Source organism: Macrobrachium rosenbergii, chromosome 21, assembly GCF_040412425.1.
Source record: "Macrobrachium rosenbergii isolate ZJJX-2024 chromosome 21, ASM4041242v1, whole genome shotgun sequence".
NCBI lineage: Eukaryota > Metazoa > Arthropoda > Malacostraca > Decapoda > Palaemonidae > Macrobrachium > Macrobrachium rosenbergii.
The window spans coordinates 44,980,441-45,001,772 of record NC_089761.1 but is presented as its reverse complement, the minus strand read 5'-3'; the positions used below and the strand labels follow the sequence as shown (position 1 = coordinate 45,001,772).

Genomic DNA, 21,332 nt, shown 5'->3' with positions numbered 1-21,332 from the left:
CATAATCGTGCTTCTGGCAACGATATAGGATAGGCCACCACCGGGCCGTGGTTAAAGTTTCATTGGCCGCGGCTCATACAGCTATTATACCGAGACCACCGAAAGATAGATCTATTTTCGGTGGCCTTGATTATTCGCCATAGCGGCTGTACAGAAAACTCGATTGCGCTGAAGAAACTTCGGCGCATTTGTTGCTTGGTTTTACCTTTTTTAAGATTAATTTGCGGCATGATAAATTTTTCTTCTTAATGTGGCAATATGGCATGTTATTATGAATAGGAAAACTTTCACATTATATGATTGTAATATTAAAACGAATCCTTACGTCTTGTTTTAACACATTATTGCAGCTGAAAGCTCCCTGAAAAATTTTACTTACATTGATACGGTAGCCTATAATGATAGCTTTATGTCTTCATTATATCACCCTATAACGATTCAGTAAATGTATTTTGTTTACTATGGCAACCTACGATAACTTTATCAGTTTTTATTGTACCTTATTCCGGCAGCCTGCAGCGACCTAATATGTTTCATTTTACCAGTTTTTATCAAGGTACCTACGTCAACATTATTTTAGACACATGACTAATCTACACACCTGAATATGCACGTACCTGATAATTAACACACCTGGTTTCGACGCATTTGCTGTGTGAGGTCATTATAAACTCAAAAACGAACTGTGTTGATATATACATATATATATATATATATATATATATATATATATATATATATATATATATATACAGATATATATATATATACATAAAGTGTATATATATATATATATATATATATATATATATATATATATATATATATATATATATATATATATATATTATAACTACAAGAAGACGCGAATTTTAAATGCAAAACACTACAAACTGAAAGAGTATATAGCCCCGACAGGTTTTCCGAACCATATCTTTCATTTGTATATACATACATACATATATATGTATACATATATATGTGTATGTATGTATATGTATATATGTGACGTTGCCTTATGTTATTATTGATACTGTTATCATCATATTGGTACGTAACTCTTAGAAAAATAATTTCAGAGATTATTATTATTATTATATTATTATTATTATTATTATTATTATTAACGTCCTTAAGTTATACCGAACGAAAAACCAGAGAAGCAAAAAAAAGCAAGAAAAAGTAAAAAAAAAAAAGCATTCTTTTCCTCAGAAACCTCAAGCATCCGACCAGCTAGCTCACTTGATCACCTTGAAGAACACTCGCGGGGTCCACATACTCATTATTCTTTTACTTGTAGCGTCTAATACGATATGATTAAACAAAATAAATAAGTAGAAAAATAACCCATTTGACTCTAAGCAGAGCCCACGAGGAGGTGTAGTTTTCGTAATCACGATATAAAAAATTTGATGCGATTGAGACTTGTGGTATTTCGTAATGCTTCTGTTTATGTTGAATCTTTGATAAATAAATGTCTTTCTTCTTTAATTTTTTCCTATTTATGCTTTATTCTTCTTAATTGTTTCGTTCTTTGCTATTTTTTACTTGTTTATAGGGATGGTGTTCTATCTTAATGGCGTGTGTTGCGTGATGTTGATGTGCATGTTAATTCTTTGATAGATAAATTTAATCTTGTCTTTATTTTCCTATTTATGTTTTATTCTCCTTAATAATATCTTCATTCATGTGTTATTTTTAATCGTTTTATATGCATGGTTTTCTATATTGTTGGCGTGGTTTTTTCTGTTTATTTTTCTATATCGGATAGACTTCAGTGTATTAGAAATTCAGGCGAAAGAAACTTAGCGTTTGGGATTGGATTGTAATACTCAGTCTGAAGAATACCCTGGTAATACTAATTTATCGTGATAACAGCCAGTTAATATAATTGGAAGGAATAATTACATTGTTGATAAGGATACAACTGCCATACTATAAACCTGCTACTACCGCTACTACTACTATCGATAATAATCATCAGTAACATTACATTAACCGCATCGATGGTAATAACGATAATAAGAATAATTTCTGGGAGTAATCTAGTATATTAAATGTTTATCGTAGTTCAGAATATTACAACACTTGAAGCGTTAAGTGTAGGATCTTCATATCTGTTAAATTATCCATGAAGCTAATATAATTCTCTCTCTCTCTCTCTCTCTCTCTCTCTCTCTCTCTCTCTCTCTCTCTCTCTCTCTCTCTCTACTTGCTGCATATGCAACAACAGCCCAGATAAGTAATTTCTCTCTCTCTCTCTCTCTCTCTCTCTGTACTTGCTGCATACTTGCCCAAATGTTAAGTAATCTCTCTCTCTCTCTCTCTCTCTCTCTCTCTCTCTCTCTCTCTCTCTCTCTCTCTCTCTCTCTCTCTCTCTCTCTCTGTACTTGCTTCATATGTAATAACAGCCCAAATGAGTTCATTTCTCTCTCTCTCTCTCTCTCTCTCTCTCTCTCTCTCTCTCTCTCTCTCTTATCTTGTTTATTTATCTCTGCCGGTACTTAGTGCATTACCAAGAAAAATCGTTTTTTACATCGAGGTCAAATGACGTGTCATCTTCCCTTTGTCTTATCTCCCAGGGCGTATAAACAGAGGTTTGTCTTGATTGTGAGATTTTTAATATCAGTTTTTTTTATGTATTTTTTTAAGCCAATGTTGGTATTTTTTTTTATTTATTGAAGAAATCTTCATGCTGAGTGTACGCAAAACACAAACACATATTCATACACATGCATTCACAAACACAAACACACTCACACACATATATATATATGTATATATGTATATATGTGTGTATGTACAATATGTATATATGTATATGTATGTATATTTATACATATACATATGTATATGAATATATAGAATCCATTGGTCACTTTTTTCCAGATATACACACACACATTATATATATATATATATATATATATATATATATATATATATATATATATATATATATATATATATATATATATATATATAATTGTAATAACCACAATGCCCTCTTATCGATCTCTTCATATTTTTCGGATGTGCTTGTATGTGAGTGAGTTTTACAGTACAGTATATTTATGACTGATAGTGTAGTTATCGTATGATTTTCCCTATTATTATTATTATTATTATTATTATTATTATTATTATTATTATTATTATTATTATTATGTTCCCATAATCCTTACCTAAGGTACGCCAACTCTTGTCTGAGAATGGTTATGTCGTCTTGTCTTTCCTCGGCCTCCAGCGCCTCCGTCAGGGTCCCTCTCATTTCCTTCATCCGGTCCCCAAGGGCACTCAGCACGAGTCCCTCGGCCTCCACAGAGGCCAGCACTCTGGAGGTCTTTGGCAAACGACTGCCCCCGTCGCCTCCTTCCTCTGAGGCCTCGCCCATCCTCCTGTTCTGAAGCTCCTGCACCGCCTTCTGCAGGTTGTTCAGCAAGATGTGGTCCGTCTTCTGACGGAGGAGGAGCTGGTCTACAGTGTCCTGCAGCCTGGCGACGTGCCCTCTCGTGCGCGGGTGCCTCCTGGCGTGGAGAGAGGCTGCTTTGGCACCGAGGTGGCACAGTGCCATCCACAAGAAGAAGCAGGTCAGCAGACTCGTGGCAGTCTTCATTGTCATTCCACTTTAGTTGACAAACCTCGAAAAAATACCCACTGATTGTAATCCCCAGACACCACCTGTTTTCCTTTCAGAACCTCAACACATTATCCTTACGTTGCTTTCATTCCCGGAGTAACTCCTCCACTCTCGAGCAACTAGCCGTGTGCACCGATCACTGGGTTTCGGAAAGAGCTCGATCTCACCCACGTCTCGTCTCACTACGTCCACCATGCGTACACGCACCGCATGAGTCGTAACTATACGATATATACGCTGCCATGTCTCCCGGCGGCACGCGCGTGCGCTCTGGCGTTGAGTTTTTCGCCCGGTGTTTCGTTTTGTTTCGGACGGTCGGCCCGACTGAAGTCTTCATTCGCCGGACGTATTCGCTTCGCTGGTTTTAATATTAACTCTCGAATCAATCAGAATAACGTATTTGATTTCAGTGTCAATTAGTAAATAAATTTTCTTCTGTTGTAAGAAAGCGAAAGAAAGATTCAAATGTTTGCTGTTTTGACTCACTGGGCTGGGAGGAGTCTCTGCAGAGGATGCTGCTCGGTGATTGGTCAAAATGCAGGTCTGGTCACTACTGAAAAATATAAAAAAGTATTAAAATTATTACATTCCAGGCGGTTACAGCTCCTGATTTTGAATGCATTTATCACAAATCAACGTAATATAAACATATTTGAATATCTATTAGTCATCACGAAGTTAGGAAGCGAAGGAATTTAACAGAAAAATTCAATAAATGAAACTTGGCAACTCACACAGATCCTGCATCGCGATTGGCGGACGACGGCAGGTGTGCAGTGGAGCGCAGGTGGACACTCCTGACGAGACTGACCGTTCTGAATGAACAATTGAATCAGCATCTTTATTCACTTCAAGAATTGCCTTAAAGTGTTGAGACGCGGAATAAAAATCAGCAGCTGCTTCTGACCCCAAGAGCCCAATATCCGCGTTAATTATCATACTCAAAAGAGGAGAATTTTCATCACAGACACGGAAATGAACGTTCGACGGAAGTGAATGGATCGTCCGAATAGTAATGAAATCGAACCAAAGATTCTGAAACGGCATCCTCGACGCGGGTTGTGTGTAGGGGCATCGAGGTTATTTCTTTAGGCCTGGCATCTGATGAAAGTGTCGGCCTTTCTAGACAAAAATAAAAAAAAAAAATCTCGCACAAACAAGCTACTTACGACTGACCCCTAAGCCTTGACTTGGGGTTGTGATTTCCGGACCAAAAACGTCTAAGTGATACAAATATTCGGCAGAATTTTAAACTCGGTTCATAAGAGAAGCAAAGGTTTCGACGACACACCTTTCCAACATCCGAACAAACAGCTGCATTTTGAAGCATCCAAAAGAGCAGCTGACGAGGCAGTTCGGACACACAGAGGCATATCATTAAGGCTTTCGTCCTCATTACGAAGATGGGGGAAAATCGACCTTTTTGACGCCTGTGCGTGAGTTTTTTCTGCCCTCGACGGACATGAGATGAGATGCACAAAGGCGGGCATAAAAGAGTGAGAGGAAAAAAGAAGGGGAGGGTAAAATTGATGAGGGAAAATTAAGTTCGACAGGTGACGATGTCGATGTTTTAAAGGCATACTTCGACAGCACTTGTCTCTCTCTCTCTCTCTCTCTCTCTCTCTCTCTCTCTCTCTCTCTCTCTCTCTCTCTCTCTCTCTCTCTCTGAGTGTTTGTTTGTGTGTGTCAATATATCGCTGTTAAAATAATTAGAAATCCAGTTGTTCATTATTTTACTTAAAAAACGTAGCAGTCCGCAAAACACTCTTAATTTATTTGTCTATTGTTGTGTATACATACATACATACATAATACATACATGCATACTTACTCAGAAATAAGAACTTACGTACACACATTCACATCCCCTACCTGTATTAGAACAGAACGCTTAAGTATTAAAGAAAAATCACTACAGTTCTAACGAACTAAATCTTTTTAAGATTTTAGAGAGTATAGAGTAAAAAAGAAAAATCTTTCATAAAATTATCTTGTAATTTATTGATGGACTTAACCACTCTAATGAATATTACTTAAGGTTAAAGTTTTGAGAGAGAGAGAGAGATTTTCACTGATGTTACCATACGGCCTCCATTAGGCATCATCGTAATCCCTGTGACGCGACGCCAGAGAACTCTCAATAGCTCGACCTGTCCTCAGCGTAATCCCTCCCTAATCCTTCCATTAGAAACAGTCATTAGTGGCCCCCAGAACGTGTTAACCCCTAAGAACGTGTTAACTTATCTGACAACAGAACCTAAGCATATGCTCTTCCTCTCTCTCTCTCTCTCTCTCTCTCTCTCTCTCTCTCTCTCTCTCTCTCTCTCTCTCTCTCTCTCTCTCTCTCTCTCTCTCTCTCTCTCTCTCAAAAGGATATTCTCAAAGGTCATTTACAGCTGTGTGTGTGTGTGTGTGTGCTTCACCAGCATCGATTATTTCTTTCTTATCCATTTTTTTCAATTACAGAGACTTTCCTTCTCTCTCTTCTTTAACATTTTATCTTATCCTACTTTCCATTTTTCAAGGGCTCTCTCTCTCTCTCTCTCTCTCTCTCTCTCTCTCTCTCTCTCTCTCTCTCTCTCCTTCAAGTTAATCCATTCTTATCTATTTCACGATTACAGACCTCTTTCCCTCTCTCCCTTATTCAGCATTTTATTCTTATCCTACTTACAGGGTCTCTCTCTCTCTCTCTCTCTCTCTCTCTCTCTCTCTCTCTCTCTCTCTCTCTCTCTCTCTCTCTCTCTCGTGTCCCATGGCATCCCTGAGGCCCAAGGGCAACGAGAGAGGGGCCCCCCTGCCCCCTGTTTCCCTGGGTAAGAGGGTGGGCAGCTGTATGTACAGAGTATTGGCCAACCCTTTACCGAGGACACGAGAAGGAGTTGGCTGATTTGGGATTTTTCAGCAAGATATTATCGTTGTTTTTTAATTATATTAATCAGAGAATTCCGGCATTCTTACTACTGCTGTTATTAGACTCCCGTAATTTTTGTTTATAATAACGGTAGAAATGGGATACGAATAATTAATGACTTTCTGACAGAGACCCTTCTTTGTGTATATTTGATTATTTTATATGAATAATATGCTTCAGATCTATATACACAAGAACGGCCTCTTTCTTTATCGTCAGAAATGGGTTCTTTGCACAGTAGCTAGTTCGTTCAGATGCTGAAATAAGGAAAAATAATTTCAAATGAAAAGCAGGAGTCAAATTAGACAGAGAAAGAAACGCCATATGAGTGTATCATTCGAGATAATGTCTGTTAAAGTCTGATTTAATTGCCGTTCTTAAGCGGAATAAGAAGAGTCATCAGTTTATCTGAATACTCAAATGACGTCAGATCTAAGTGAAGACCAGTCCTTCCTAATACTTCCTCTTACTTCTTCCTAATGAACACCATATTCTTTGGAAGCTTGAATTTCAAGTCAATGGCTCCTTTGGTGGGCTTGTTCCATATGAATAGGGTTCGATTTTCTGATTAATAATAATAATAATAATAATAATAATAATAATAATAATAATAATAATAATAATAATAATAATAATAAGCGTCATAAGAAATTCATTAATTCCTCTGAATATTCAAGTGGCGTTCCAACACTGAAGTTACGAAGCAGATTTTCTTTTCATTCACCAAGACAAGCATTGTCGTTCAAATCAAGGTTGGGTCATTGTAATGCAGAAGCGTGTTGATGGAATTTTAAAAATGATGAGTCACGCGCATAGATTTTAGGGGTGCACTGTAGGCATTACTAAAGGTTCTTTGTAGTGTAGCCCCTGGCTGCAACCCCTTTCATTACTTTTATTATACCTCCGTTCACATTATCTTTCTTCCAACTTGCTTCCACCCTCTCCCAACAATTATTTCATAGTGCAACTGCTTTGAGGTTTTCCTCCTGTTACACGTTTCGAACCTACCTCCTCTCAATTTCCTTTCCAGCGCTGAATGACCTCATAGATCCCAGTGCTTGGCCACTAACCTAAGCTCTATATTCCATTCCATCCTTACACTTTATCGCATAATAATTCGGCTCAAAATCAGTTTGTAAATTAGCATAATCTATTGATTATGAGTCGCAAGAACAACGGGATCTTCATCCGAAAGATATATCAGTGAAGCATTTCATAATTTTGTTTAAACTTCATCATTATTTAATGGATAAGATCAGATGACCTTCGAAGGAAATGCTGTTGTCATGAACATGTTTTGACGATTTTCTCTCATTTTTATTACACCTTGAATCAGTCGATAATTGCTTCATTCGGCGATTACATAAATCAAGTCATTGTGGGTGGTTATTTTGTTGAGTCGAGCAAAATTCTTGATTAATTTTCTGATGCTCCAAATACTTTCTTCTCTAAAGATTTTCTCTCTTTTCAAATAAGGGTCTCGTACACATGTGAAAGGCGATTTTCAGTTAATTCCTTAAAACCTTTAACCGAATTACATCAAACTTTTTTGAAAAATATGCTCTGGAATTAGGATCATAGTGAATTATATTTTTCCATTGATGTCAATCATATTCGAAAAAAATTGCATGACTCTCTTAATATAAAGAACACTTGAATTGTGAGCTAAGTCAAACACTCATGAGAGAATGAATATTTACTTAATATTATCTTGCAAGCACATTTCTGCATGGTACAATTCCTTCACCGAATAATATTTATTCAACGTCCTATGTAAACTTAATTAACCAAAGGAGAATAATCAAAGATATTTTATTGAAAAGAACTTGCAATATAATGGGACTGAAGTAATGCTAAAGAACAAAACAACTGAGCAAAGAACGGCGTTCATATTATGATAGTCTCTCTCTCTCTCTCTCTCTCTCTCTCTCTCTCTCTCTCTCTCTCTCTCTCTCTGTTTTCCTCGTTATTCTCTTTCTCAGTATTCCTTATGTTCTCTTTTCTCTCTCTCTGTTTTCCTCGTTATTCTCTTTCTCAGTATTCCTAATTGTCTCTCTCTCTTTATGTTTCCCCAATATTTCTCTCTCTCTCTCTCTCTCTCTCTCTGTGTGTTTCCCCAATATTTCTCTCTCTCTCTCTCTCTCTCTCTCTCTCTCTCTCTCTCTCTCTCTCTCTCTCTCTCTCTCTCTCAGTATTCCTTGTTATTATTCTCTCTCTCTCTCCTCACTCTCTCCTGTGTGTCTCTCTCTCTCTCTCTCTCTCTCTCTCTCTCTCTCTCTCTCTCTCTCTCTCTCTCTCTCTCTCTCTCTCTCTCTCTCTCTCTCTCTCTCTCGCTACTCTCTCTCTCTCTCTCTCTCTCTCTCGCTATTCTCTCTCTCTCTCTCTCTCTCTCTCTCTCTCTCTCTCTCTCTTTCCAACCTGAGGCAGCTGCTGTTTCGCAGACACCTGCCCCCACCTCGGCGTCTTCCCAGCATCCGCGGACGACCCACGATGCTAAAACCTGCAACGCCGCGCAAGAGATGAAAATGGCACAACAAAACGCTGCATTTTTCTTTGTGTGGTTTTCTGGCAGGTGCAAAGTTTGCACCTGCGATTGAAAAAAGACGATAAGAGTGTTTAAATGCGCATATTTTCAACAGCAAATGCCAAGGGTCAAGGACTGGAAAGGTGTGTTGAAATCCATGTTTCTTTTTTTTTTTTTGAGGGTGGGGCGATTGTTGTGTCGTTGTGAGTTTAACGAGTTTTTGTCATTTTTTGTTAGTTTTTTTTATTAATTTTTTGTCTATATGCGCAAAAGCAATGTAGTTAAGTGTGCGAGTTTTGCCTATAATAATGGTATGCTTTTATAGGTACGTGTATTCAAGTTTATTCATGCCATGTATACAAGTTTATTCGTACTACTGTATGTGTATATAAGTATTCCAGTGTGTTTGAGTGCGTACGTATAATTATAGATGTTTTTGTTTTAAGAAGTTTTTCTATTTCCGTTTAAAGATATATATATATATATATATATATATATATATATATATATATATATATATATATATATATATATATGACTGTGAAATATTTTCTGTTAAAACAGAATTCCATCAAATATAAAGGAGCCCATAGAAAGACAAAATGTGGAAAATAAACGCCTTTATTTTCCACATTTTGGCGTTTCTATATATATATATATATATATATATATATATATATATATATATATATATATATATATATATATATATATATATATATATATATATATATATATATATATATATATATATATGTATGTGTATATATATATATATATATTTTTTTTTTTATCCCTCTCTCTTTTTCAGTGAATTTTTCATCTTTCTAAAATGAGAGTTCATTTTGGATTTCATTGGTTACTATGCTTGTTCCACGTGAGCTGTGCTCATTTTCAACAACAACAACACTAATAATAATAATAATAATAATAATAATAATAATAATAATAATAATAATAATAATAATAATAATAATAATAATAATAATAATAATAATGTCAGTTTTCACTTACAATCGAAGCGTAAATACAAAAGGTCTTTGAAATAGAAATTTAATGAAATAATAATCCAAAAATAAATCTAAATACGGGGATTAACAGCTTGTAGGTACTAACAGCTTCTAGGTATTAACAGCTTTTAGGTATTAACAGCTTCTAGGTATTAACAGCTTCTAGGTATTAACAGCTTCTATTCCCGTGGGAAGAACAGCTGGAGATAACGTCTGCATATAGGGAAGAGAGAAGGTCCGATGATAATGGGGAAGATAGCAAGGACGAAGAGAGGAGATTAATTCTCCATCTCTTGCAAAGATTTGTGTGCATGTTTTCAATGAAACCACAGACCGACAGTCAGACAGTGTGGTTGAAATAATTCTGATAATCTGTAATCTATTGTAGTTATGTTCGTGTTGTGCAGAAGAAAATACCTTACAGAGAGAGAGAGAGAGAGAGAGAGAGAGAGAGAGAGAGAGAGAGAGAGAGAGAGAGAGAGAGAGAGAGAGACAACGTGGTTGAAATGATATAAATAACCTGCTTTTAACTGTAGTTGTGTTATGATGTTCAGAAGAAAGCACAAGAGAGAGAGACACACACAGACAGCGTGATTGGAATGTTATAAATAACCTGCTTTTAACTGTAATTGTGTTTATTGTGTTTATGATGTTCAGAAGAAAGCACAAAGAGAGAGAGAGAGAGAGAGAGAGAGAGAGAGAGAGAGAGAGAGAGAGAGAGAGAATAGAGAGAGAATAACAAGTAATAAAGAGAGATAGAGAGAATAACAAGAGAGAGAGAGAGAGAGAGAGAGAGAGATACTAGTGTGGTTAAAACACTCAAACCATTCCATTGTATATTGCAAAGGTTTCTTTTTTTCGTGGGTAGGGGTTGAGAGAAGGGGGGGGTGAAGCTGGGTAGGATAATGGGCCGAGTATGTTGCGAGAATATCAGCAGGAAGCAACAAAAGGCGCCTTCCTTCTGATGCCGTCGAAGAAGAAGAAGAAGATCTCGGCCGCAGACCCTTTTTCTTTCCCTTCCCGCGCGAATCGATCCGTCCCATCTATGAAGGGGGATCTATTGTCTGCCCGAACGGATAAGGGAGGCTCGGAAGACACCGTTTGTTTCGCCTTTGGTGGAGATTTTATCACTGGGAAGCGGCGATCGTTTTGTTAGGGGGACGTTTTGCTTTGTGGGACCTGATTATGAGATCTTTTGTGGATGGGATTGAAAACGGATGGGGAACATCTCTCCGTTACGGTAAGATCTATGGGGGCCAACATGCAACGTTACTCCATCGGCTGATAAGATGAAATAGAGAATTATTATTATTATTATTATTATTATTATTATTATTATTATTATTATTATTATTATTATTATTATTATTATTATTCAGAAGATGAACCCTATTCACATAGGACAAGCCTACAGGGGCCATTGACTTGAAATTCAAAAAATGTGTTAATTAGGGAGCAGTAAGAGAAAGTAAAGAGAAACAGATAAAAAGGGTCTCACTTATTACGAAAGAAAAATAAATAAAAAAATTAATAGACAGATAAAAATGTATTAAAATGCAAGGAGAATAGTATTAGGGTAGTAATGCATTGCATCTACACTTGAACTTTTGAAGTTCCAGTTGCAATTTCATGCTTATTAACTTAATAGAATCACAGTTACAGAGGACAAGGAAAGCCACGACTTGTCCTTATTCTTGTCATATATAGTTTGTATACGTGTATACATGTATTTGTGTGTTTCATACGTGTAATCCGTTTCCTTTAACAACGGGAGGTTCTGAAAAATAAAGCTATTACTTAATGCACCCTTCATCCATTCAAGGATGAACTCCATTAAGAGAACTTCCATATCACCTGCTTCTTGGGCCTACATAAAAGGCTCCTCACACATTAATCCTTAACTGGAATACATTACGCCGCTCACCTTCATATTGCATGTACTCGTGCAGTCCTCCGCGTCTAAACATTCCCCTTCTCGGCCTCCCTTTCGTCCTTTATCCCAAAACATGTGAAATACACGTTCTTTTAATCAGCACATATTCCATTCTCTCTTCATCGCCATACCACTCAAAACACTCGGGTCCACCTTTGCCTTGCAGTTCTCACCCTTGCAACTGCTTTCCTTGGAAAATATATTAAACAAGTATTTTAGGTTAGCAGCTTCTACATCTTTTCTCTTGTCAGCGTTTAACATTCAAACTTCACTTTCACGAGGGAAAGTTGACTCAGCACTCCCTTCATACATCAAAGCTATTGCTTCCACAGGTACAACGTTTTCCCTTTCAAGCTGTTTTTTTATTGAGATCGTGATATCGTACTTGCCTCATCTAGTCCGTGGTTTATACATTCGGTCACCTCACCATCATCTATAAAAAAAAATAAACCACTTCCCTTTTTCCGCCACCTAAAGTAACATTCATTACATAGTTTTCTTGGCTTCCATTTACCTCCCGACCTTTCTCTTGCTACCGTTCACACAACTTTCTACACTCCAGCACTAGAGCGTGCAGTTTTAACTCGTTGCCACCAACTGACTTTGCATCTTCTGCAATCATCAGCCACTCCACAACCCATTTTTGATCTGGTTTCATATAGTGCAATTTAGTTTCTAAATTTCCTCTACTATTCTTGGCTTTTCTCACCCTACCGCTCATGAATATAGTTAACAATCATTGAGACTCAACACTGCCTTGTCTCATACCCACCAAACCAATCACGTATCTATCTTCCTTTCTCAGTCAAAATTCAACCATGCACCTTGCTCATATACTAAGCAATATTATACACCTGAAACTCGGATTGACGCCCATTAACTGTTACCTTATACCATGAAAAATGATGCTTCTTAACCATTCCTTTTGAACGCCTCCTTCATAAAGACATTGTAAACACCGGGGTAACAGTATAATAAAGCCTCGGTCACACATTGTGATTCAAGGACACGCAGGTCGTAACTGCCGAAGTTTTGCTAATTACGACGCCATTGCGCTGTAATTACAACCAAATCGCCAACAATCGCTATGAATCATTACCGCGTTGCCAAGTTTGGTGACATGCACCAAGTGATGGCGGATGTTTTCAACCATTTAAAACATACGTGGTCTGGCCGCGTCGACTATCATTTGTCATTATGTCATTGCGCACTACACAACTCTGACGCAATGGTGTCGCCATCTGTCATAATCAGATTGCACAAATCGTGACTCGCAATTTCGACATGCAGCATCCATTACGTAGTGCGCCGAGAATCGCCATGGTTACGTGGCAGTACACTCAGTGCGCCGTGTGGGTTGCGATATGGCAACGCTGCCTCACGCATGTCGCCAAGCATAAAAGGCAGCAGCCAAACACGAGGCAGTGGTAATGGTAATGGTTGGAACAGGTAGATCTTGCTCTGTCTGCAACTGGAACGAGAATAATCGATGAGTAGTTCACCTGGAATTTATATGGTGGAATCCATGTACAAGACACAGTTACGATGCTGTAATGCATGTCGCTATGTGACGTAACTACAACGCAACTAAATCGCCATAATACGACATGCATTTAAACCCTACACCATCCTGTCGCAACTGCTAAAGACAGGGCGTGGCCTAATTATCGGCGTAATGCATGTATGATTATGGATATACATAGGTTCATCTCGAATTTCGCAAGTGTTGTAGCTATGGTTAATGGCGGCTTATTAAGCCATGGTGTCGTAATCAGCTGACAATTTTTTTTCTGGCAGCCCCAGGCAAGCGAATGATGGCGATGATCGCCAAAACCAGCCATTACAACACGCGCGTCCTTGAATTGCAAATGTGTGACTGACGCATAACACTGTTACATCTTACAGGTTAGTGTTGCCAAGCTTAGGGACATTTGGCTAAATTTTTGGAAGATATGTATGTATATATCTGCATGTGTGTGTGTTTGTGAAGAAAGCCAAATTCCTCTGGTTTAAAACATATTCATATGCTTGAACTAAAGAAAAAACAAAATTGTCAGAGTTCAAGACATTTTTTCATCACTAATCCTGTATGGAACAAGAAATGGTAAAAGATGACTTTTCAACATGTTTCGTCTTGTGAAATATGTGTCTAGAATCTAGTTCCGTTGTTTCTCTACAGAAAATGCCATTAATGTAATAATGACATATACATCATGACCTTATTTCCTAGAATATCCTTGTCCAGAACAAGAATTAGACAAAGATAACTTCAACTTAGATGAACGTGAAATGCTTTAAAAACAAATGGGAACTGTGGTCTTCAATTGCAAAATTACTCGGATGTATTTGTATTTAGGAACCTAGTATTAATGGCTAGACTTATTTTAACATTGCCAGACTCAAATGCAGAAACAGAGACTGGCAAAATCTATAGATGAATCTCACCTAGCATTTCACAATCAGCAATAGGACGATTTCTTAGAGAAAAGCTAATTTTTTAAGCATTTTTCTTAGACCACAGAATGTTCACAGTAATTTAATTTTGACAACACTGTGCCCTCTTTCTTCAGGTAATCTCACTATCACTAATAAATTAAAAGTATTTTAGTTATAATCAGTTCTGTTTATTGCTTTTTCTTTTCATTTTACTTTATTCATATTCTGAAATTATTATTTATGAAATGATTTTGTCTAATATCAAAATATCAAGTATTCTTTATCCTGTATGTTGCTGAAATTTATTTTTTATGAATTTTGGGTACTAATGAATAAATATGCTACTGTTTTTGTGCATTTTTTTTTATAATAACTTCCATTCTTTATTTTACTATAACGTTGTTGGTGTACTTTGCTCAAGGAAAACGTAGGGAGATATTGCTAAAAACTTTGCGGAACTTAGGAATTTTTCACATTCCACTTAGGGATAAATTGCCCTGAGATGGCAGTTTGACTTGGCACACTGTATTCTTAATCACAGAAGGTGAAAAAATGAGAGACTGAGTGTTGGTCCTGACCAATTTCGGATGCCCCTCCCCACCGAAGCGGGTGGAAGGGCTCCACTTTCAAGGACCAGTGGATGCCTCTCCCCACCAAAATGGGTGGAAGTGCTATTCCGGTGGGTACCATGGTGGGCGAAAGGGCTCGACCGGCAAGGACCAGTGGCTGCCTCTCCCCCGAAGGGGGTGGAAGAGCTCCATCGGCAAGAACCAGTGGCTACCCCTCCCCACCGGGCGGGTGGGGACCACTGGTGGTGGGCTGCCCCCTCCCCACCGGCGCGGCGGAAGGGCTCCACCGGCGAGGACCAGTGGCTGCCCCTCCCCACTGATGCAGGGGTGGAAGGGCTCCATGGGCGAGACCAGTGGCTGCCCCTCCCCACCAGAAGGGCTCCACCGGCGAGGACCAGTGGCTGCCCCTCCCCACCGAAGCGGGCGGAAGGGCTCCACCGGCGAGGACCAGTGGCTGCCCCTCCCCACCGAAGCGGGCGGAAGGGCTCCACCGGCGAGGACCAGTGGCTGCCCCTCCCCACCGGCGGGCGGAAGGGCTCCACCGGGCGAGGACCAGTGGCTGCCCCTCCCCACCGGCGGGCGGAAGGGCTCCACTGGTGGCAGTGGCTGCCCCTCCCCACCGAAGCGGGCGGAAGGGCTCCACCGGGACCAGTGGCTGCCCCTCCCACCGAAGTGGGCGGAAGGGCCAGTCGAGGACCAGTGGCTGCCCCTCCCCACCGAAGCGGGCGGAACGGCTCCAATGGTGAGGACCAGTGGCTGCCCCTCCCCCGAAGCGGTGGAAGGGCTCCACCGGCGAGGACCAGTGGCTGCCCCTCCCACCGAAGCGGGCGGAAGAGCTCCAGTGGCGAGGAACAGTGGCTGCCCCTCCCCACCGAAGCGGGCGGAAGGGCTCCATGGCGAGGACCAGTGGCTGCCCCTCCCCACCGGTGGGGGAAGAGCTCCACCGTCGAGGACCAGTGGCTGCCCCTCCCCACCGAAGTGGGCGGAAGGGCTCCACCGTCGAGGACCAGTGGCTGCCCCTCCCCACCGAAGCGGGCGGAAGGGCTCCACCGGCGAGGACCAGTGGCTGCCCCTCCCCACCGAAGCGGGCGGAAGGGCTCCACTGGCGAGGACCAGTGGCTGCCCCTCCCCACCGGCGGGTGGAAGGGCTCCACCGGCGAGGACCAGTGGCTGCCCCTCCCCACCGGGGGGCTCCACTGGCGAGGAACAGTGGCTGCCCCTCCCCACCGGCGGTGGAAGGGCTCCAGTGGCGAGGACCAGTGGCTGCCCCTCCCCACCGGCGGGCGGAAGGGCTCCACCCGAGGACCAGTGGCTGCCCCTCCCCACCGGCGGGCGGAAGGGCTCCACCGGCGAGGACCAGTGGCTGCCCCTCCCCACCGAAGCGGGTGGAAGGGCTCCACCGGCGAGGACCAGTGGCTGCCCCTCCCCACCGAAGCGGGTGGAAGAGCTCCACCGGCGAGGAACAGTGGCTGCCCCTCCCCACCGAAGCGGGTGGAAGGGCTCCACCGGCGAGGACCAGTGGCTGCCCCTCCCCACCGAAGCGGGCGGAAGGGCTCCACCGGCGAGGACCAGTGGCTGCCCCTCCCCACCGAAGCGGGCGGAAGGGCTCCACCGGTGAGGACCAGTGGCTGCCCCTCCCCACCGAAGCGGGCGGAAGGGCTCCACCGGCGAGGACCAGTGGCTGCCCCTCCCCACCGAAGCGGGCGGAAGGGCTCCACCGGCGAGGACCAGTGACTGCCCCTCCCCACCGAAGCGGGTGGAAGGGCTCCTCTGGCAAGGACCAGTGGCTGCCCCTCCCCACAGAAGCGGGAGAAGGGCTCCTCTGGTGGGAGTCAACAGCTGGTCGGGGGAAACCTGCTGTTGGTCCCAGCTGGTCGGGGGAAACCAGCTGTGGGACCCACCATTGGAGTCCGTCCACCTGCTTTGGTGGGAAAGGACAACCGCTGGCCCCTGCCGGAGGAGTCCATCCACCCGCCCCGGTGGGGAAGGGCAGCTGCCGGCCCCTGCCGGAGGAGTCCGTCCACCCACCCCGGTGGGGAAGGGCAGCCGCCGGCCCCTGCCGGAGGAGTCCATCCACCGCCCCAGGGGGGAAGGGCAGCCGCCGGTGCCTGAGGAAGGGTCCACCCGCCCAGGTGGGGAAGGCAGGCCTCCCCTGCCGGAGGAGTCCATCCACCGGCCCCAGTGGGGAAGGGCAGCCGCCGCCCCTACCGGAGGAGTCCGTCCACCCGCCCCGGTGGGGAAGGGCAGCCGCCGGCCCCTGCCGGAGGAGTCCGTCCACCCGCCCCAGTGGGGAAGGGCAGCCGCTGGCCCCTGCCGGAGGAGTCCGTCCACCCGCCCCGGTGGGGAAGGGCAGCCGCCGGCCCCTGCCGGAGGAGTCCGTCAACTGGCCCCAGTGGGGAAGGGCAGCCGCCGGCCCCTGCCGGAGGAGTCCGTCAACCGGCCCAGGTGGGGAAGGGCAGCCGCCGGCCCCTGCCAGAGGAGTCCGTCCACCGGCCCCAGTGGGGAAGGGCAACCGCCGGCCCCTGCCGGAGGAGTCCGTCCACCGGCCCCATTGGGGAAGGGCAGCCGCTTGCCCCTGCCGGAGGCTGGCGAGTAAGTCCGCCTGCCCCGATGGGGAAGGGCAGCTGCTGGCCCTGCCAAGGCAGGCAGAAGGGCTTCTCCTGTTGGAGCAAACAGCTGGTTGGGGGAAACCAGCTGTTGGTCCAACTGGTGGAGTCCATCTGCCTACCCTGGTGGGGAAGGGCAGCTGCTCACCCCGCTGAGGCAGGCGGAAGGGCTCTACCTGTTGGAGAAAACAGCTGGTTGGGGGAAACCAGCTGTTGGTCCAACTGGTGGAGTCCATCTGCCTACCCTGGTGGGGAAGGGCAGCCGCTCACCCTGCTGAGGCAGGCGGAAGGGCTCTACCTGTTGGAGAAAACAGCTGGTTGGGGGAAACCAGCTGTTACTCCAACTGGTGGAGTCCATCTGCCTACCCCAGTGGGGAGGGGCAGTCATTGGCCCCTGTCGGCAGTCAGGTTGCCTTCCCTGGTTGGCAAGGTATCCTTCAGCTCCCACTGGCTGAATTTGTTGGCTTGGTCCAGTGGGAAGGACTGCCTTTGGTGGCCAGCAGCCAATTCCATGCATCTGCCCCGGTGGGAAGGGAAGTATTTGGCACCTATTTGGGGAGTCCGCCTGTCAGCTCCTGCTGGGGAAGTGTGGCCTTTATATCCTTTTTCCTCTCTGATATTGATTCTTCACGGATGTCTGCCGGAATTGTGCCCGAGTCTGTTTCATCTGGCTCTTTTCCTCCTTAGTCTTCTTCCGGCATTTTTTCGGCTGCGGATTCTGTGGCCTCTGCTTCTGTCGTCCCGGGATTCGTTTCCGGGGTAGCCCTGGAACCCGCCATGCAAATTGTTGATTCTGGTTTTGAGCCTTAGGCCTGTAATCTCTTGATTCTTCATCGTCGTCCGATTCCTCGTCTTCTGATTCTCCCTCGTCTTGTTCTTCATCGTCTGATCCTTTATTCTTCTCAGATTCTCCCTCCTCTTGTTCTTCAGCAATTGGGTCTTCATTTTGTTCTGGTTTTTCACCACCTTGTTCTTCTTCGTCTTCTTGTTCGTCATCTTCTGCTGATTCCTCATCATTTTCTGGTTCTTCCTCCTTTGCTGTTGCTCCGTCACCAGATGATTGCTTATTATCTGACTCTTCAAGATACTTTGCTTCTTCACTGTCTTCACCTAATTTTTCACTGTGTTCGTCTAATTTTTTACTATTTTCATCTAATTCCTTGTTATCTTCTGTTTCTACGCTGTCCTCTATTATTGATTTTTCATTATCGCCTCCTGTTTCCTCAAACTCTTCCGGGCTCAATTCGGGTTTACTTTTTACAGGTACAATTCCAGTTTCAGGCTGGACCTCAAATTCATTTTCGTCATCTGCTTCTAAAACCGTAATATTTCCCTCCTCCAGATCTTCCTGTCTTTCCTGCCTCTTTCCTCTTCGTCTATTTCTCCGTGGTTTACCTTTCTTCTCCTCCTTCAGGCATTCCTCTTCTACATCTTCCACTTCAGACAGTAAATTGAAGGGGTTGTCAATGGAAAGTTCGAACATTTCCTTGTCTTCCTCAACAGGTACCAATTTGTCCTCTTCCTCTTGATGTATTCCATAACTAGGTTCTTCAACTGCAGCTCCACTTTGTACAGGTATTGCTTCTATTTCGTTATCGCCACCAGCTTCTAGAACTAGAACATTTTCTTCATCCAGATGTTCTTCCTGTCTTTGGTGCTTCTTTCTTCTCCTCCTATTTCTCTGTGATTTACATTTCTTCTCCTCCTTCAGGCATTCCTCTTCTACATCTTCCACTTCAGACAGTAAATTGAAGGGGTTTGCAATGGAAAGTGCGGCCGTACCGTCATCGTCTTCCCCAGCAGGTACTGGTTTGTCCTCTTCTGAATGTTTTTCAAAAGTCTCTCTTACTTCTGTTTCACCTTCTCCAGGTACCCATTCGTTCAACGCTGGCCTTTCCTCTGCTTTTTCAGACTCGGGCCCCTCTTCCTCTTCCGTGATTTGTCTCAGTTCATTTTCCAGGACATTCCTACGTTTCTGCTTTTCTAAGTCCTCTTGTATTTCCTTCAGTTTCAATTTCTCTTCCACTAAGATAGATTCTTGATGTCTGACGGACTCCTCCTTTGCTTGAAGTTCTTTTTCAAGGTTAATTAGGTTCTTTTCTCCTTCCAGGATACCTTCTTCTCTTTCTTTAAATCTCGCATCGATTTCCGAAAGATTATTTTGTTTTTCCATTACTGCTGCCTCTTTGGCCAGCAACTCTTCATCGAAATTAATGAGTGTCTTTTCGAACTTCATAACAGCCTCTTGTTTTGCTCGTAGTTCTTCATCGAATTTCAGGAGATCCTTTTCTCTTTCGAGGACAGCTGCTTCCCTACTTTTCAGCTCGGTATCAAATTCAAGGAGGTCCTTTTCTCTCGTTTTGCTTTCTGGCTGCCTTGAAAGTTTTCCTTGTTCCACCTTTCGATCTTTCTTTTCTTCGTTCTTGATCCCTTTCTGCATTTGCTGTAACTTCGAATGCTTCTGGTCAAGCTCCTTCCCTTTCTGGACGAGAATCCTCTCCTTAGCTTCCATTTCTCTCTTGGCATTTTCCATATACAAATTGAGCTGCTTCTCCTTCTCTTCCATTTTTCTCTTGGCATTTTCCATATACAAATTGAACTTCTCTTCCTTTTGGACGACTTCATTCAAAAACTCTCTCTCCTTTCTAACTATTTCCTCTTCTTTCTGCTTTATCAGCTCATCCTTTTCCGCTAGACGATGTTGCAAAGCCTCATTCTGGTCCTTGGCTTCTTTCAAGAGAAGATTTGTCTTACTTTCGTGGTCTAAGGACCTCTGCAAGTCTTCTCGCAACTTCGCATTTTCATCTCCTTTTTCATGTAACCTTTGCTCATACTCACTTTCCATTGCCACGGCGTTATTCTCCAAAATCATTACTTCGTCCTTAGTCGCTTCCAGTAATCTCTCCATTTTGTTTCCTTGGCTTGAAGCTCTTCTCAGTTCTGCTTCTAACTGCTGCTTTTCCATAAGCAGTTTCTCATAAAGCTGCAAGATGTTAGCTAATTCAGAGTTTTCCATATTATCCTCCGACTTTTCCATTTTACATTCCTCGTTCTCCTCTTTTTCCGTCGTGTCCATGTCCAGTTCTTCGTCCGGTTCCACAATTTGTTGTCCTTGACGATTGCGTTTCCTGTAACCGACCCAGGCCAGACAACCACCAACAACAAGGCCGGTGACAGCAATTCCTGTCACCATTGGTGAAGGCCAGAGGTTCGCTTCATTGACGCAATCATCATATAAAGTTTTTAAATCAAAATCTTTTCCATATTTGTTCACCATATTTTCAGGTCTCCCGGCAACAAGTGACGTCCAAAGGCCGTCGAACACCGAGGAAAAAATATGGTTCAAAATCGCTGCTCCTAAAGCACAAGCTAATATGACAAGTACGTTCATTTTTAAGTTGTGACTTGACTAGCGTCTCGCTCGTAGCACAGTTTCAGAATCTGCCACGAAAAAAATTTCTGGGATTCCCAGGAATCCGGAGACTCCTACAGTCCTCCTGGCGGAGCAAAGTCTTCATGACTCTGCCTATAGCATATGGACTTCGGAGCTGCTTTTCCAGGATTGTCTCCAGAAGATTCTTCGAAGTGTATATCAGTCTCGTAAGAAACAGTTGGAGTCTTCCCGGCTCCGGACTGATCTTGCTCTGACGGGGAATTCTCGAAGAAGTATCTCGAAGACATCTTCCTTTGAACAAGAGTCCTC

The 21,332-nt window shown here is 43.0% G+C and overlaps 3 protein-coding genes across 3 annotated transcripts in view; 1 reads left to right on the top strand and 2 right to left on the bottom strand.

The window, feature by feature from the left end:
• Positions 1-3,873, bottom strand: part of LOC136850110 (myosin-14-like) — an 81,024-nt gene extending 77,151 nt beyond the window's left edge. Inside the window, exon 1 of the mRNA XM_067123659.1 lies at positions 3,186-3,873. Within this exon, the coding sequence (XP_066979760.1) occupies positions 3,186-3,622 (437 nt within the window). The 5' untranslated portion in view covers positions 3,623-3,873. The remainder of the gene's footprint in view (positions 1-3,185) is intronic.
• An 11,168-nt stretch (positions 3,874-15,041) lies between these two features.
• On the top strand, positions 15,042-17,619 carry LOC136849474 (collagen alpha-1(I) chain-like). The gene is made up of 2 exons (XM_067122822.1): positions 15,042-16,637; positions 16,894-17,619. Exons 1-2 carry the CDS (start codon positions 15,042-15,044, stop codon positions 17,617-17,619), a joined length of 2,322 nt encoding a protein of 773 aa, XP_066978923.1.
• Positions 17,620-18,050: 431 nt separating this feature from the next.
• Positions 18,051-21,111, bottom strand: LOC136850109 (glutamic acid-rich protein-like). Its single transcript, XM_067123658.1, has one exon. The coding sequence runs from the start codon at positions 21,018-21,020 to the stop codon at positions 18,225-18,227; it is 2,796 nt and encodes a 931-aa protein (XP_066979759.1). The 5' UTR covers positions 21,021-21,111; the 3' UTR covers positions 18,051-18,224.
• Positions 21,112-21,332: the final 221 nt, after the last annotated feature.